The sequence below is a fragment of the Thalassophryne amazonica genome, chromosome 6, assembly GCF_902500255.1.
Source record: "Thalassophryne amazonica chromosome 6, fThaAma1.1, whole genome shotgun sequence".
Taxonomy (NCBI): Eukaryota; Metazoa; Chordata; class Actinopteri; order Batrachoidiformes; family Batrachoididae; genus Thalassophryne; species Thalassophryne amazonica.
Window position 1 is genome coordinate 94,956,223 of NC_047108.1, and position 15,351 is coordinate 94,971,573.

Consider the following 15,351-nt stretch of genomic DNA (forward strand, 5'->3'; position numbering starts at 1 on the left):
GCGGCAGGACTGAGGATTTTGAGGATTCTGTATGGTCCCAACATACCTGTCCTTGAGTTTCGGGAGTCCACCTGGAGGGGGATGTCCTTCGTGGATAGCCACACATCCTGCCCGGGCTGGTAAGCAGGGGGCCGGGGATCGCCGGCGGGTCTGCATGGTCTTCGCCCTCGTCCGGCCTTCAACAAGGCAGAACGGGCGGGAGCGCCACACCCGACGGCACTTCCGCAGGTGGGCCTGGACCGAGTGCACACCGCCCTCTCCCTCCACCACGGGAAACAATGGGGCTGATACCCCAAACACCTCAAACGGGGAGAAGCCGGTGGCAGAGGACACCTGGCTGTTATGCGCATACTCGATCCAGGCCAGATGTTCACTCCAGGCCGTCGGGTGTGCGTTCGTCACACAGCGCAGGGCTTGCTCCAATTCCTGATTGGCCCATTCTGCCTGTCCATTGGTCTGCGGGTGATACCCGGACGAGAGGCTCACGGTGGCCCCCAGTTCCCGGCAGAAGCTCCTCCAGACATGTGAGGAGAACTTGGGACCACGATCAGAGACGATGTCGTTAGGTATCCCATGCAGATGGACGACGTGGTGGACCAGGAGGTCTGCAGTCTCCTAGGCCATGGGGAGCTTCGGCAGGGCCACGAAGTGGGCCGCCTTGGAGAACCGGTCCACTATCGTGAAGATGGTCGTCATGCCCTGGGACGGCGGGAGGCCCGTGACAAAATCCAGACCGATGTGGGACCAGGAAGTGGCTGAGAAGTCCCTGTGCCTTCTGGGTGGTCTGCCTTGCCCCTGGCACCCAGGTGGTGCAGGCCTGGATATATTCCCGGACGTCGGCCTCCAGGGACGCCCACCAGAAGCGCTGCCGGACCACTGCCACGGTCCTTCGCACCCCTGGATGACAGGAGAGCTTAGAACCGTGACAGAAATCCAAGACAGCAGCTCTTGCCTCTGGTGGGACGTAGAGTCTGTTCTTCGGCCCCTGTTCCGGGGTCCGGGCTCCGTGCCAGGGCCTACCGGATGGTCTTCTCCACGTCCAGGTGAGGGTGGCCACGATGGTGGAGTCCGGAAGATGGGATCCGGAGTATCGACAGCTCCGTCTGACTTCATCTCATGCACCCGGGACAGTGCATCGATCTCTGGTTCTTGGTCCCTGGGGCGGTAGGTGATTCGGAAGTCAAAACGCCCGAAGAAACAGTGACCAGCGGGCTTGCCTGGGGTTCAGCCGCTTGGCGGTCCTGATATACTCCAGGTTCCGATGGTCAGTGAAAACCCGTGAAATGGCACAGACGCTCCCTCCAACAGGTTTCCTCCAGTCCTCAAGAGCCTCTTTCACCGCAAGCAGTTCTCGATTGCCGACGTCATCGTTCTGTTCAGACTGGGGTCAACCTGCGGAGAAAGTAGGCACACGGGTGAAGAACCTTATCGGTCTCTCCGCTCTGGGATGAGCACGGCTCCTATCCCTGAGTCAGAGGCGTCCACTTCAACCACAAATGGCGGCTAGGGTCGGGCTGCACCAGAACTGGTGCAGACGAGAACCGGCGTTTCAACTCCTTGAACGCGGCTTCGCACCGATCCGACCAGGTGAAGGGGAATTTTGGAGCGGTCAGGGCTGTCAGGGGGCTAACCTACCTGACTGTAGCCCTTAATGAACTCCTGTAGAAATTTGCAAAGCCGAGGAACTGTTGCCGCTTCCTACGGCTTGTTGGTTTGGGGCCAATCTCTCACCGCCGCAACCTTGGCCGGATCAGGGGCGCCGGAGTTGGAGGAGATGATGAACCCAGGAAGGACAAAGAGGTGCGGTTGAAACTCACACTTCTCGCCCTTCACAAACAGCCGGTTCTCCAACAACCGCTGCAGGACCTGACGTACATGCTGGACATGAGTCTCGGTTCCGGGGAAAAGATGAGTATGTCATCCAGATATACGAAGACGAATCGGTGCAGGAAGTCCCGCAAGACGTCGTTTACCAATGCTGGAACGTCGCGGGGGCGTAGTGAGGCCGATCGGCATGACCAGGTACTGAAAACGACCTAATGGGGTGTTGAATGCCGTCTTCCATTCGTCTCCCTTCCGGATCCGAACCAGGTGGTATGCATTCCTAAGGTCCAGTTTGGTGAAATTTGGGCTCCATGCAGGGCGTGAACACTGAATCCAACAGGGGTAAAGGGTATCGATTACGAACCGTTATGTCGTTCAGCCCCCTGTAATCAATGCATGGACGGAGTCCGCCATCTTTCTTGCCCACAAAAAAGAAACCTGCACCCATCGGGGAGGTGGAATTTCGGATCAACCCGGCAGCTAATGAGTCCCGGATGTAGGTCTCTATTGATTCGCACTCAGGACGTGAGAGATTGTACAGCCTGCTGGACGGGAACTCAACGCCCGGGACCAAATCAATGGCACAATTGTACGGACGGTGCGGGGGAAGGGTGAGCGCCAGATCCTTGCTGAAGATGTCAGCAAGATCGTGGTACTCAACCGGCACCGCCGTCAGATTGGGAGGGACTTTAACCTCCTCATTAGCATTTACACCGGGAGGAACCGAGGATCCTAAACAATTCCGGTGGCAGGTTTCGCTCCACTGAGCCACAACCCCAGACGGCCAATCAATCCGGGGATTGTGTTTAATCATCCATGGGAAGCCCAAAATCACGCGGGAGGTAGAAGGAGTTACAAAAAATTCAATCTCCTCCCGGTGATTCCCAGACACTACCAAGGTTACAGGTAGTGTCTTGTGTGTGATAAAAGGGAGAAGAGTGCCATCTAGTGCTCGCACCCTCACTGGCGAAGAAAGCGCCACCAGAGGGAGCCCTACCTCCCTTGCCCATCTGCTATCCAGCACATTCCCTTCTGACCCCGTCCACCAGTGCTGGGGCTTGAAGCGTTAAATTCCTGCTCAGGATTGTAACTGGGAGTCGTGTTGAAAGATGTGTATGACCCACGTGAATGTTTTAACCCCCCCTCAGCCCAGTCTCTAAGGGCGGGCGTTTGTGTTTTGACCGTTTGAGGCAGTCTCTCTGCTGATGCTCACTCGAGCCGCAGACGAAGCACTCCCCGCGGACCAGCCTCCTCTGTCTGAATGTGTCCCTGCTCGTGTCCCTAACATCGTCAGCAGGGGGAGCTGTAGCCACACGGAGCGCTGTGGCTGTGGAGCGTGGGGAAGACGACTCCCTTTCGGACCCGGGAGGAAGAGGGACGGCTTGTGCCTGACCACGCCCTTCGCCTCGCTCCCGTCGGTATTCTTCTAACCGATTGTCCAACCGTATAACCAAATCGATAAGCTCAGCCAAATCCCGCGGTTCCTCCTTAGCCACCAGGTGCTCCTTCAGGACCGACGACAGTCCGTTTATGAAGGCGGCGCGGAGCGCAGTCATATTCCAGCTGGATCTCGCAGCCGTGATGCGGAAGTCGACTGCATATTCGACTGCATATTCGGCTGCGCTCCGGCGCCCCTGTCTCATTGACAGCAGCACGGTAGACGCGGTTTCGCCTCTGTTAGGGTGATCAAAAACAGTTCTGAGCTCCCTCACAAACCCAGTATAAGAGGCAAGGAGCCGTGAACCTTGTTCCCAAAGCGCTGTAGCCCAAGCGCGTGCCTCACCTCGAAGCAAATTAATCACGTAAGCCACCTTGCTGGCATCAGACGCGTACATCACGGGACGCTGTGCAAAGACGAGCGAACACTGCATAAGAAAGTCCGCGCACGTCTCCACACAACCTCTGTACGGCTCTGGGGGGCTTATGTATGCTTCAGGGGATGGTGGGGCGGGTCGTTGAATGACCAGTGGAATGTCTGTATTCGGCACCGGGTCGGCAGGAGGAGGAGCTGCAGCAGCGCCCTGAGCGCGCGCTTCCACCTGGGCGGTGAGAGCCTCCATCCTGCGATTAAGGATGATGTTTTGCTCGGTCATCAGGTCCATCTGAGCGGTAAAGGCGGTGAGGATGTGCTGCAACTCACCAATTACGCCTCCAGCCGACGCCTGTTCACCCTGCTCTTCCATTGGCTGTCCAACAGATGGTTGACGCCCCGCGTTGGCCGAGATATCCTGTTGGGGAAAGTGTAGTGACACGGACCCACAACAGGGGGCTCAAATGAACGGTCAATAGATGAGCCAAAAGGTAACAATTTAATGTTGTGAATGTGCACAACGATTATACAGACAATCACAGAATCTGATAGTAGTCAATACACCAAGGTGACGTGTGGGCAGGCTCGAGGATAGAAGACGTCTGTCCTGAGAAGAGCCGGGACCACACGATTTCCACCGCCACAGAACCTGGTGAATACTGGAGCTGCCAAGTCCCGAATTCCCAGGTGATCACCGTCCCCGACTGTCGGATCTGGTACTGCTAGCGAGGAGCACAAACAGTGAGATGTGGGTGTGTGCACACCCAGTAACAAAAACAGTCAGAAGGTGGAAAGTCACCTCCACCTCTAATCACTCACTCGTGCAGCTCCTGTTAAACCACTTACCTGGTTTGGGTGTGAAGCGAAGCCATCGCTGTTCACACCAAACGCCAATCCAGCAGATAAGGCACACCACAGGAAAACGGCTGCAAAAGAGTTCAGACTATGACACAGTTTTAGATACAGCAGAGAATTACCTTCACAGGTAGATGATATCTCGGCAATGAGGTGGAGATGACGTCCGGTCTTTATGGAGTGAGATGATGTAGTGTAGATGGGTGACAGCTGTCAAGAGATAATGAGTGACAGCTGTCACCCCTGGTTGTGTCCGTGGCGGCAGCGCCCTCTCGTGCCTGAAGCCTGCACTTCAGGCAGGGCGCCCTCTGGTGGTGGGCCAGCAGTACCTCCTCTTCTGCCGGCCCACACAACAGTTACAAGTATTATTATTATTGCTTATCTTTGCACACTCTGTTTGATGCACATTTTCTTCTACTCGCACTCATCTTGTGTGTTTATTAAAGTAGTCCTGCACTGAAATAAATGCGGTCAGATCTTTGGACCAAAAAATGACTTATATTTACACATAAGATCCTTCTGAATGTAGTAAAGTAAATCTGCAAGCCCAGATCTGTCATTCAACAGAGAAATCTTCATTTAAAAATGACAAATTTACATCTAAAATTTAGCCCTCCGCAAAACTGTCATCACATCCGGGACGCTGCCGATACGTCAGGGAAAAGACCCTATCCCAGCATGCATTGCGCGCGCCAGCTGTAATTTGTGGATTTACGTCAGTTTGCATCTGCACCTTTTTCTTGTCTTATACAGAAGGATCTACTTTTTTTTTTAAACTTCATATTGTCTTGCGGTACGCTTGGTGAGTATACATATCTTTTATTTGTGCTTGAAAATTATTTTGGGGGACTTTTTCATACGCCCGTTTGATTGAGTGGTGTCGCATTGAAAATCTACTGTCTTTCGCCTCCGGTGTACCGTCGCGGGCTACGGAGGCAAGACCCGCAAAGAATCCAAGTCATTAAAAAGATATAAACCTCTCTCAGCGGCCACGGAGCTCTGCAGCTCCGATTACCGAGACATTACAGAAAGTCTGTCCTTGCAGCAACAGGTGTCACCGGCCGCTCCGCATCAAAACAGCGAGCGTATTCTCTGGACTTTTGCCAAGTTGGCTGCACCTCCATTCAGTAGACAGAGAGGTGGTGCCGGCTGCACAGCAGACACGGGGGCGATGTGAGTGGCCCGCTTCAGCATTTACCGAGCACGCAGACTCAGTAAGCGCATCAGAGGCAGAGAGCGAGGTGTTGGGCAAGAACGTCGCCCGCTGTCGATGTCGCCACTGATCTGAGCATGCAGAGCTGTATCTCACATTCACTGCAGCTTACTTTTGGATGCTGAAACCAGGATGTGTATAACAGTAACATTACTAACAGATAAAATCAATTTCAATGCAGGATCGGACTGAAGGCGGGAGCGCTCCCTCTTCTGCCGGACGTCACTGCAATGACCCGGATGTACAAACAGTTTTTGCTGAGGGCCAAATTTTAGCTGCAAATTTGTCATTTTTAAATGAAGATTTATCCGCTGAATTACAAATTTGGGCTTACAGATTTACTTTACTGCATTCATAAGGGTCTTATTAATACATATCAGCTATTTCTTTCCGAGATCTGACCACATTTATTTCAGTGCAAGTCTACTTTAAGAGCTGACGTAACATGTGAATTTCTCCACTGTGAGATCAATAAAGTCTTATCTTATAACAACATGAAAGTGCAGTTTCTTGACTGACTTTTTGAGCCTGGCTCCAAAATAGAACACATTCCCATAGGAGTCCATGTTAAAAATGTCCAACTTTAGAGCAGAAACACATTTTTCCAGCCTGGTGCAAAAAAATCGTCTTGTCTCTACAGATAGTTTCCTCTTCCTTGACAACTGTACGGGAGTGACCTTTTTCTGACTTCTTAGTTTAACATGTTTTAAGCCATAAAATTCTGTATAATTGTGCACGTGATTGCTTTGAGTGACAGTGGCTTAGCCCAGTGACTCCTCCTCTTGTAGCCTCTGACCGGAACTCTGCGTCTGCTCGCTATTGGTCAGCGCAGTCTCGTTTGAGGGCGGGCACTAAAGGGGTAAAATATGACACACATGATGTAATTTATCTACTTCCGGGGACAAAAACATGGCATTTTCTCTGAGACTTTGGGCAAATTACACGCAAACAAAGTGGAAATACAAAGAAAAAGTGGCGATGCGGTGGGAAAGTGGACATGTGGTGTGGTTTGTTTATGACCCGGGGCTGATCCAGGTCTCTATAGAAAACCAATGGATAGCATCACGCAGGTTTTGTCCAGTATAGACAGTCTATGGTCAAAAGCCTGAGTCATAATGGGAATCAATTAGTTTTGTGCTTCAAGTGTGTCGGAAATTGTGAATTAACTAACAAAGAAACTGGATAATTATTAATTAATTTTGAATATTTTGAAATGCTAAATATTTTTCTGAAGTAATTCATTTATTTGGTTCAAAGTTTCAATTAAAAGGGTTTATTTCATCCAGTGAGAGGTAAAGTAGGCTATTCCACCACATGTAAGGAATTCTGAATTAAAACAAAAAAAAATACATTTTGATGTGAAATGACAAATTTATGATGGCAAAGACAGTGGAACCCATCACAAATTATATGATATTTTAAAGTTATTGTATTGGAAATCTGATAATACTATTGTCTCAAAACGTTTGATTTTGTGGGTTCAGTCATTTTTACCTGCTGCTCTGATTCGCCAATAAATATAACTGCTACCTTGACCCAGTTTCTGAAGTGTGTGTGTGTATATATATATATATATATATATATATATATATATATATATATATATATATATATATATATATATATAAATAAAAATCTGTGTTTATGACTCATTTGTAATTATTAATAAAAGCTACACAAAATCATTCTTTTACCTTCTGCCAAATTTCCTCTCCATTGCCGCAGAACAGTGGTTCAACAAGGCTACTTTGTTTCTAGCCTGTTCAAATCATGTAAGTTCTGGTTCACACTAAAGAATCCAGAACTGCAACCCGTTTTATCACTCCGTGTCCACAGCACTGTGGTTTTGGACATGTGCAAATCATTGATCCGATTAGGCATAAGACATTGTCACAGATCTTGTTCCTGTGCTGGCTACTCTGTACGCTACAATAAACTGTTTGTGTTTTCCACTCTAGCCTCAGCAGAAGCCATGGAGATAGGCCTGACAGCACAGCCTGGTCTTTTCATTAACCTTGCTCTCTGATCACGAGTTGTGGCTCAAACTACTGGGACTGTGCGAAGTGACTGATGCACCTTTTTCACCTGATCCAGTCACTTTCTCTGCCGGCCTGCAGTGTGGCCTCTAAAGACAGTCACCTTCAAAATTTTGTGCACAGAGATAAATGAGTGAACTGGCTGGAAGGGAACGGGCTGGGACATGTACCAGAACCCCAACAGGTAAATGGACAAGTCAGACAGCTGACTTGTCTTCCCACATGTGGTGTCATCCCAGTGAGTTTTTGACCTTCCCTGCTATACTCAGTGTTCCTCTGTTTGTTTTCACACAGAATGTCCTGGTTCAGCGGCTTCCTAGTCGCCAGAGTGGATGACCGCAAGACTGCATGGGGGGAGCGCAATGGCAAGAAGTCCAAACGGAAGGGAGGCTCATCTCTCTGCAACCCACGTTACATGAGCTGCCTGCGGGACCCAGATGCCATGGAGTCCCCCTCTGGAGCCCCCCTCCATCAGCACCACCGAGGAGGGGTGGCTGGGGCCATGGGTGGTGGGGGAAACTTTGGCGTCCGTTGTGGATGGCAGGAGGATCACTATGGCAAAAGAGGGGCGACTGGAGAAGGAGTGGGTCTGAAATCGGTCGATTTGGGATTTGAGGATGGGGAATTGAAAGGGAGGAAAGGGGGATGCAACAGAGGAAGCGGAGACATGGTTGATGAGGGTCCCAATGGTACTGCAGGGGTGACAGCTGGAGACTGCTGGGTCAGGGTCGTGCGGGTGTTCCAGTCAAAAAAATTCCAGTCCCGTAAATTGGAGCGCCTATACCAGCGTTACTTCTTTCGGTTGAACCAGAGCTCCTTGACCATGCTCATGGGGGTGCTGGTGATTGTGTGTGGCATCATGCTGACCTTCCACTGTGTCCATGGCCCCCCTGACATTGCCTATTCATCAGCACTCTCAGTGGCGATGGCGCTCTTCTTAGCTCTTATGGTGGTGTGCAACCGCAATGGCTTCCACCAGGACTACATGTGGATGGTCAGTTACCTGGTAATTGGCATATTGTTGTCCGTTCAAGTGTTTGGGGTGCTTATGGTGGCCCCACGGAGTGCTTCGGAAGGCATCTGGTGGTCAGTGTTCTTCATTTATATCATCTACACACTGCTGCCTGTGAGGATGAGAGCATCTGTGCTAAGTGGAGCTGTGCTCTCTATCATACATGTGGTCACCACTTGGCAAATCAACCAGGAAGACAAGTTCCTCTGGAAACAGGTAAGTCAAGTGTGATCACTTCGATTTTGACTTTGCGTGATTGCCAAAGTTTTGGAAAAGTGAGCTATAAAATTAAATTTGATAGGGGTTTGATTTTCAAACATCCATAGAAGGGTCTCAGATGAAAGTGCGGTGTCTTCCCTATGTTCCCTAGATCAATGACAATGGGTAGATAGTAGATAATGGTACAGTAGATGCTGTATTCCTTGGTTCTTATGCTCTCCATTTCTAGAGTACTATGTGTCCAGGACCCTATGGTCTCCAGCTCAATAAAGCACATAATGGCTATCTGGAAAAGTAGGGTTAGGGTAATATTCTAACTTATCGTGTCCTGATGTGAACATAATAGAAGGTTAATATGTGTTACCAGAAAATTGAACTAGATATCATGGACTCTGGGAATGTAGGGTCCTGTGGGCACCCATACACTCCCATAGTCCACCTACATACTGAGAGTACTGACAGCGACTTGAAGCCATATTGTTGACTTGTGCATTCCATTGCACACCGCATTTACTGTCTGTATCAGTGGCAACTCCACAGTCACTCCTCTTAATCTTTGCCCAATACCATTAGTGTAGATGTGGAAAACACATTTGAAAACTACATTACATAGTTGAACATTTAAGTTAGAAAAAACTGTGCATTTGGTAGTTTGTTTTAATTTATTATTTAATCATAACAATCATGTAACAATTATTAACAGTCATGTGTATTTATACATCACCTGCTCTGATATCTGATCCTTGAATATTAAAACCTGGATAAAAACAACATGAATCCAACATTTTTGCACAGTTTACACATTAAGGAGGTCCATGGCTGTTTAATTTACGATCCTTTAAGCATATCAACCATTTTAACGTACACAATTTTAGATAATTCTCTGACTGTTATTAAAGCAAAAGTACTTCTGTAAGAAAAGTAATTAACAGGTGTTTGACTTATGTGTGCAGCAGAGCACCAGAAAAACATGAACAGAGATCTTTATCCTTCATCTTTCACCAAATGCAATGAAATCATTATTGATTTCCAGAATAATAATATTTTTGTTATTTTTTTGTTGGTGCTATAAAATACACACATATACACACATATACACACACACACACACACACACACACACACACACACACACATATATATATATATATATATATATATATATATATATATATATATATATATATATATATATATATATATATATACAGAGAGAGAGAGAGAGAGAGATTAGATATTTTGAGATTTTTTATATATATATATATATATATATATATATATATATATATATATATATATATATATATATATATACTGAGATTTGTTGAGTTTAATTTTTTTAATGTTCTGGGTTCTATAATTAATTAATCTAAATTAACACATTATTTTGACAGATGTAATTGTAATATAAAAGTCTGAAAGGTAGAACCTACACACTATGTTAAGTTTAAGCATGAACTTGCCTGATGGAGACAGCCAATTTTCTTGATTTTATTTTACAATATTTGTCTTTTTTTCTGTATCTGAAAGAATTCTATACCTCCAGCAATTGTCAGATTGATTTTTGCATCATTATGCGTAACAGCCCATCATTTTGAAACTTTTTTGGAACTTTTTTGGAGAGTAAAACCATGCATCCACCAACCCGCTGCATTGAGGTATGTGTAATTTACAAAGTGATCAATGTGCAGCCCCTATGGAGTTGGAATCAGTATGGTAGCTGTCAGTCAAAACACTGGGACATTGAATGTTGCCACTCTCAGCATGTAGGCACTCAGAATTCCTATATTCCCTTCTGATGACAATCCTGAAGACCAGCATGTTCCAAACTGCTCATAGAATGCCAAAATTGGCTATTTAATCTTGGAGCATTTAATGAGTTCCCTGTGCTAACCATTAATTCATTAATGTTTCCCTAACAAGCATAGAATTTAACTTAATTTAAATTCACTAAGCACGTTGATGGTCGGCAGATCTAAAGCTTATGTGGCATTGCTGCTTTCAAAAGTTTCTGTTGGCAGTCTGAAATTTATTGCTCCAATTTACAGCATAGATAACTAGGGTTGGGTATCGAGAACTTTTCGGGTATCATTAAGAATTGATTCGATCCACCGATATCAATAGTCTTTTTGCTTAACGATTCTCTTATCGGTCCTTCAGAGTGGCCGTTGTTTTTGAGGATATTTGTTGGGAAAATGATAAATTCTCTACGTTGATTACAGAACCTGTAGCGGGTCTGTAATCAACCGCTTCTGCAGCACGACTCCACTTTGAAGCATGAACCATTGAAGCAGTGCTTTGATCTGCTGATTTGTTGGTTCTTTGAGTCGCTGTTCTTCAGAAGCGGCATGTCCACTTCTTAACCCCTCTCAAAGCCATTAAAATAAGTCAATCATGAGTCACTTTTGTGCAGATTAAAGTCACTAACTGGGACTCTTGTCTTGTTATGGCTCTTGTTATGGCTGGGCAGGCTCTCTGCCCAGCCTGGGAGACATTGCCAGCACTCGCTACCTCAGCAGTATAGGTCAATCAAAAGTAGGAGAAACAGACTCAGGGACAGCTTTCTCCCCAGAGCGATCACTGCACTGAACAATAACAAATCACTCTAATCCGCACCTTCAAGTTTCTTGTGCAATATCTGTAAACCATGTGCAATATTCTCGTGCAATATGATTCCACAGTTGTATAAAATTCTCATTTTACATTTTACTTGGTCCACATTTTATTTTATTTTATGTTATGTTTATTTAGTTGTACTTATACGCTGAATAATTTATTTTTAAATTTTATTATCTTTTATTTGGCTAAAAATTACTCGCACCACGGAAAGCACCTTTTTGGAGTTGCACTCAAATCTCGTTGCAATGCAAATTACAATGACAATAAAGGCAATTCTAATTCTGATTCTTATGTGCAAGAAACGACAATCATCCTCCATTCCGTTGGCATATCTCCAAACACTGCGCTGAGTCGAGTTAGAAAGATAGAAAGATAGATAGAAAGAAAGATAGAGTCCATTAATAACTTCAAAGCAAATCTGCGCTTTAAATAAAATGACACCTCTTTCCAAATGTATTACAGACAAGCTACAATCGACTAAAATGTTTTTTCCTCCCAAAATGAGACGTCCTGCATTCTTTATGAATTACATCCTGACGTGCAGCACAGCCAGCTGCAAGAATTCAGCTCAGATGTATGGAAAGACAGTCATGCCAGTAATGTCTGAAAGAAAATGCTTTTGACAAAAACTACAGATTTAGTTTATTTCTATTTATGCCCGGAGATCAAGGATCCACCATGTAGAGTTTATTTAAGTCCATAGATCAAGGATCCAGTGACCAATTTCATATTTATTTACTTTAAGACTCAGTAAAATGTTGTTGACATAGAAAACCTGTAAAGCCTACTTTTAGTACACAGAAAATTCACAAGAGATATCGATAAGGGAATCAATAAGGAATCAGATCGATAAGCGGAATGGATAATGGTATCGATATCGATAAAATCTTATCAGTACCCATCCCTATAGATAACCAACGCAATCTGTGCATATACAGGGTTCATATTATGCACCTATCTAGCAGGCTCATATAGCTCACCAGGTGTTTTAAGAACATATATTAAGTGTGTAGCCATAAATATTTCATAGAACCCAAGGTGATGCATCCTAAAAGACCCATTTTGATGCTGTAAATGGGAAGGGGTTAATCATCCCTTCTTCCTTTTGTAGAAGAAACAGCTCCTCTTTCTCACAGAACCACGTGAACGTGTCACTCAAAGCACAGACACGCTCAGAGGGTGTGGCTCCTGTTATGTATGTATATGGGGTCCTGTTTTCAGTGCACAGCACAATGCAAATGTCATTTGTAGTTTCCACCTGATACAGTTATGATTTGCACACCCAGCGCGCACCTCATCGAACTACTGAGTTTGACTGCACACATCTCTGTAGCCCAGTGTTGTAATGTAACAAAGTAGAAGTGCTTCATTACTGTGCTTAAGTAGAATTTTGACATATCTGTACTTTACATTGTTATTTACATTTCTGGCAACTTTCACTTTTACTCAATGACATTTCCTCAATAAAATGTATACTTTTACTCCGATACATTTTTCTTAAGCATCCTCGTTACTACAACATAAAAGTAGAAGAAATTTGATTGGACATGATACAGAGATACAGTTCTGTAGAGCTGGTAACACCTCTATTATATATATATATATATATATATATATATATATATATATATATATATATATATATAATTTGCAATTGCAAATTATAAAGAAGAAAATGCGCAGCTTGTGGAAGGTCGGTACGCTGAGAGAACAGCCTTGGCTGGACAGCTGTATGTTTGCATGCTGTGTGAGAGAATACTATAATATAAAGCTGTGCTACTGTTGTCTCTGCACACAGCAGAGGCTTTGTACTCTAAGGGTGGGGTGATGGATGTGAGGTCAAGGGGGAGGCACGCCACAGTGGTTCTTGCAGTTCCTTTAACAAGTGCAATGGGAAGTTATGTCCATCCAGCAATATTTTTAAATTAACTTATAATTTATGTTTGATAACATTAACCAAATAAATATAAAATCAATTTATTAACAACATCATAAATCAATTACTATAGCACACAAGTGTTTCTTAAAAGTTGCAAGCCGTGGGAGCTCAGTGAGTGCTGTTTGCTCTGTAACAGTGCGTGATAAACCACAGCGTGATCCATCACAGGCTGAAGCATTGTTTGCCGTCATTAAGCCAATGAATGTCATGAGATCGCTACAGCTTGGCAGTGTAGTTGAATTCTACGGTCATTTGTGTTCTCTGTGACACTGTGATACAGTGTCATCAATCACCGCTTCACGCCTGCATGCAGGTATTTCCTCTTTCTCCAACAACTCATTAACCTCCGGGGGGGGGGGGGGGGGGGGGGGGGGTTCTGTCAGAATTGATGGCTGCAGATAATGAAGATGCTTTTTGTATGAGGAATAACGTGGGCCTGCAAAACAGGATGCAGAGCCTTATTTCTGCCTATGTTTGCGTTGCAGTCTTCTCTGTTCTGCAGATTGAAATGGATGAATGCAAATAAATGTGTTCAGTTAAGTTGCTGCTGATTTGTTCATTTTATTTCACTTGGACTTTTCTAGATTACTGCACAAAGATATAAGCGCCGAAGATATTTTATCTTACACCCCTATTCCACAGGGTGCTGTTCTACTACCATCCAAAAAAAGCAAAAACAGGATGAAATGGCTTGAGCCAGCCAGTGTCCTAACAGGCTGGCGTATAAAGTGCAGACCCGCCCTAAAATGAAAGTTAAAGAGCTACGCCCTCAACCAGACGTGATCAAGCTGTTCAGCTGTGAACAAAACTACACCAAACCCTGCTTCAGCTTCACATTTTTACCCCATTGGAGCACGATCAAAAAAGTTTCAAGCCGTATTCGTAACGAATACCCATTTAAAGACTTTCAAACATGTCCAACTATGAACACCTGGAAGTGGCCTTGTAAAGACCCCGATTTTGAAAATCGGGCTGCAGCTCCAACATTTGACCCCAATTTCAAAACTAGAGCCAATGATGGCTGTAACTACTACGTAGACCAAATTTCTTCAAGATTGACAAATATGGATCAAGGTGTTACGATGCTAATAGCATAATAGCATATTAAACACACAGTGCAGCAAACAATACAGTAACACCAAGATCAGAAAATATAAATACCACAAACGCAACATAAAATAACATTGTAAGTCTCACTGGAAAGCTAGCCAAGGCAAAAGTGATGATTTTTTTTGAGCTGTACCAGCTAGTGTAGAACTCCCCCCCCCCCCACTCCCCCCCCCCCCCCCCCCCCCCCCAAACAATATTGAACAGTGTACAACAAAAATGGGTGTAGAATTGTTTACAGTAGGAATTTTAACCCTCTGGGGTCCGAGGGCATTTTTTGGACAGTTCACCTGGCATAAATATTTTATTATTGCTGTTAACAGCTCTCCCTGCATCCCACAATCAAGGTTTATGTCTCTTTTTTCAGGACAACCTGTGCTTTCATAATATATATGCTTTTGTTGTGTTTTATAAGTGTAATAAAGGTTTACAAAGAAATAAGAAAGGAAAAAATAAAGTGGTTAATAATTTTCCACAGACATTTATTCAAAACACACAGCAAACAATAATAAACAACTGTTTTGACACTTTATAAAGGTAATTTGAGGTCTTGTGTGAAAGACTGTACAACAAAAAGGTTCAAACAATAAACACATACACATTTTGAACAATATATACAAAATGGTCTATGCGTTTTTTTGTCTTCATCTCAAACCAATTTCTGTCTGCTATTACACAAAGGTTACATCACAAACTTCTACTTCTACTGTGTTTTGG

The 15,351-nt window shown here is 45.0% G+C and overlaps 1 protein-coding gene across 1 annotated transcript in view; it reads left to right on the forward strand.

Annotated features, from left to right (window-relative positions):
* Nucleotides 1-15,351, forward strand: part of LOC117512679 (adenylate cyclase type 6-like) — a 133,650-nt gene that overhangs the window by 17,391 nt on the left and 100,908 nt on the right. The window contains 2 exon segments of the mRNA XM_034172839.1: nt 7,661-7,922; nt 8,033-8,966. Of these exon segments, the coding sequence (XP_034028730.1) occupies nt 7,903-7,922; nt 8,033-8,966 (954 nt within the window). The 5' untranslated portion in view covers nt 7,661-7,902.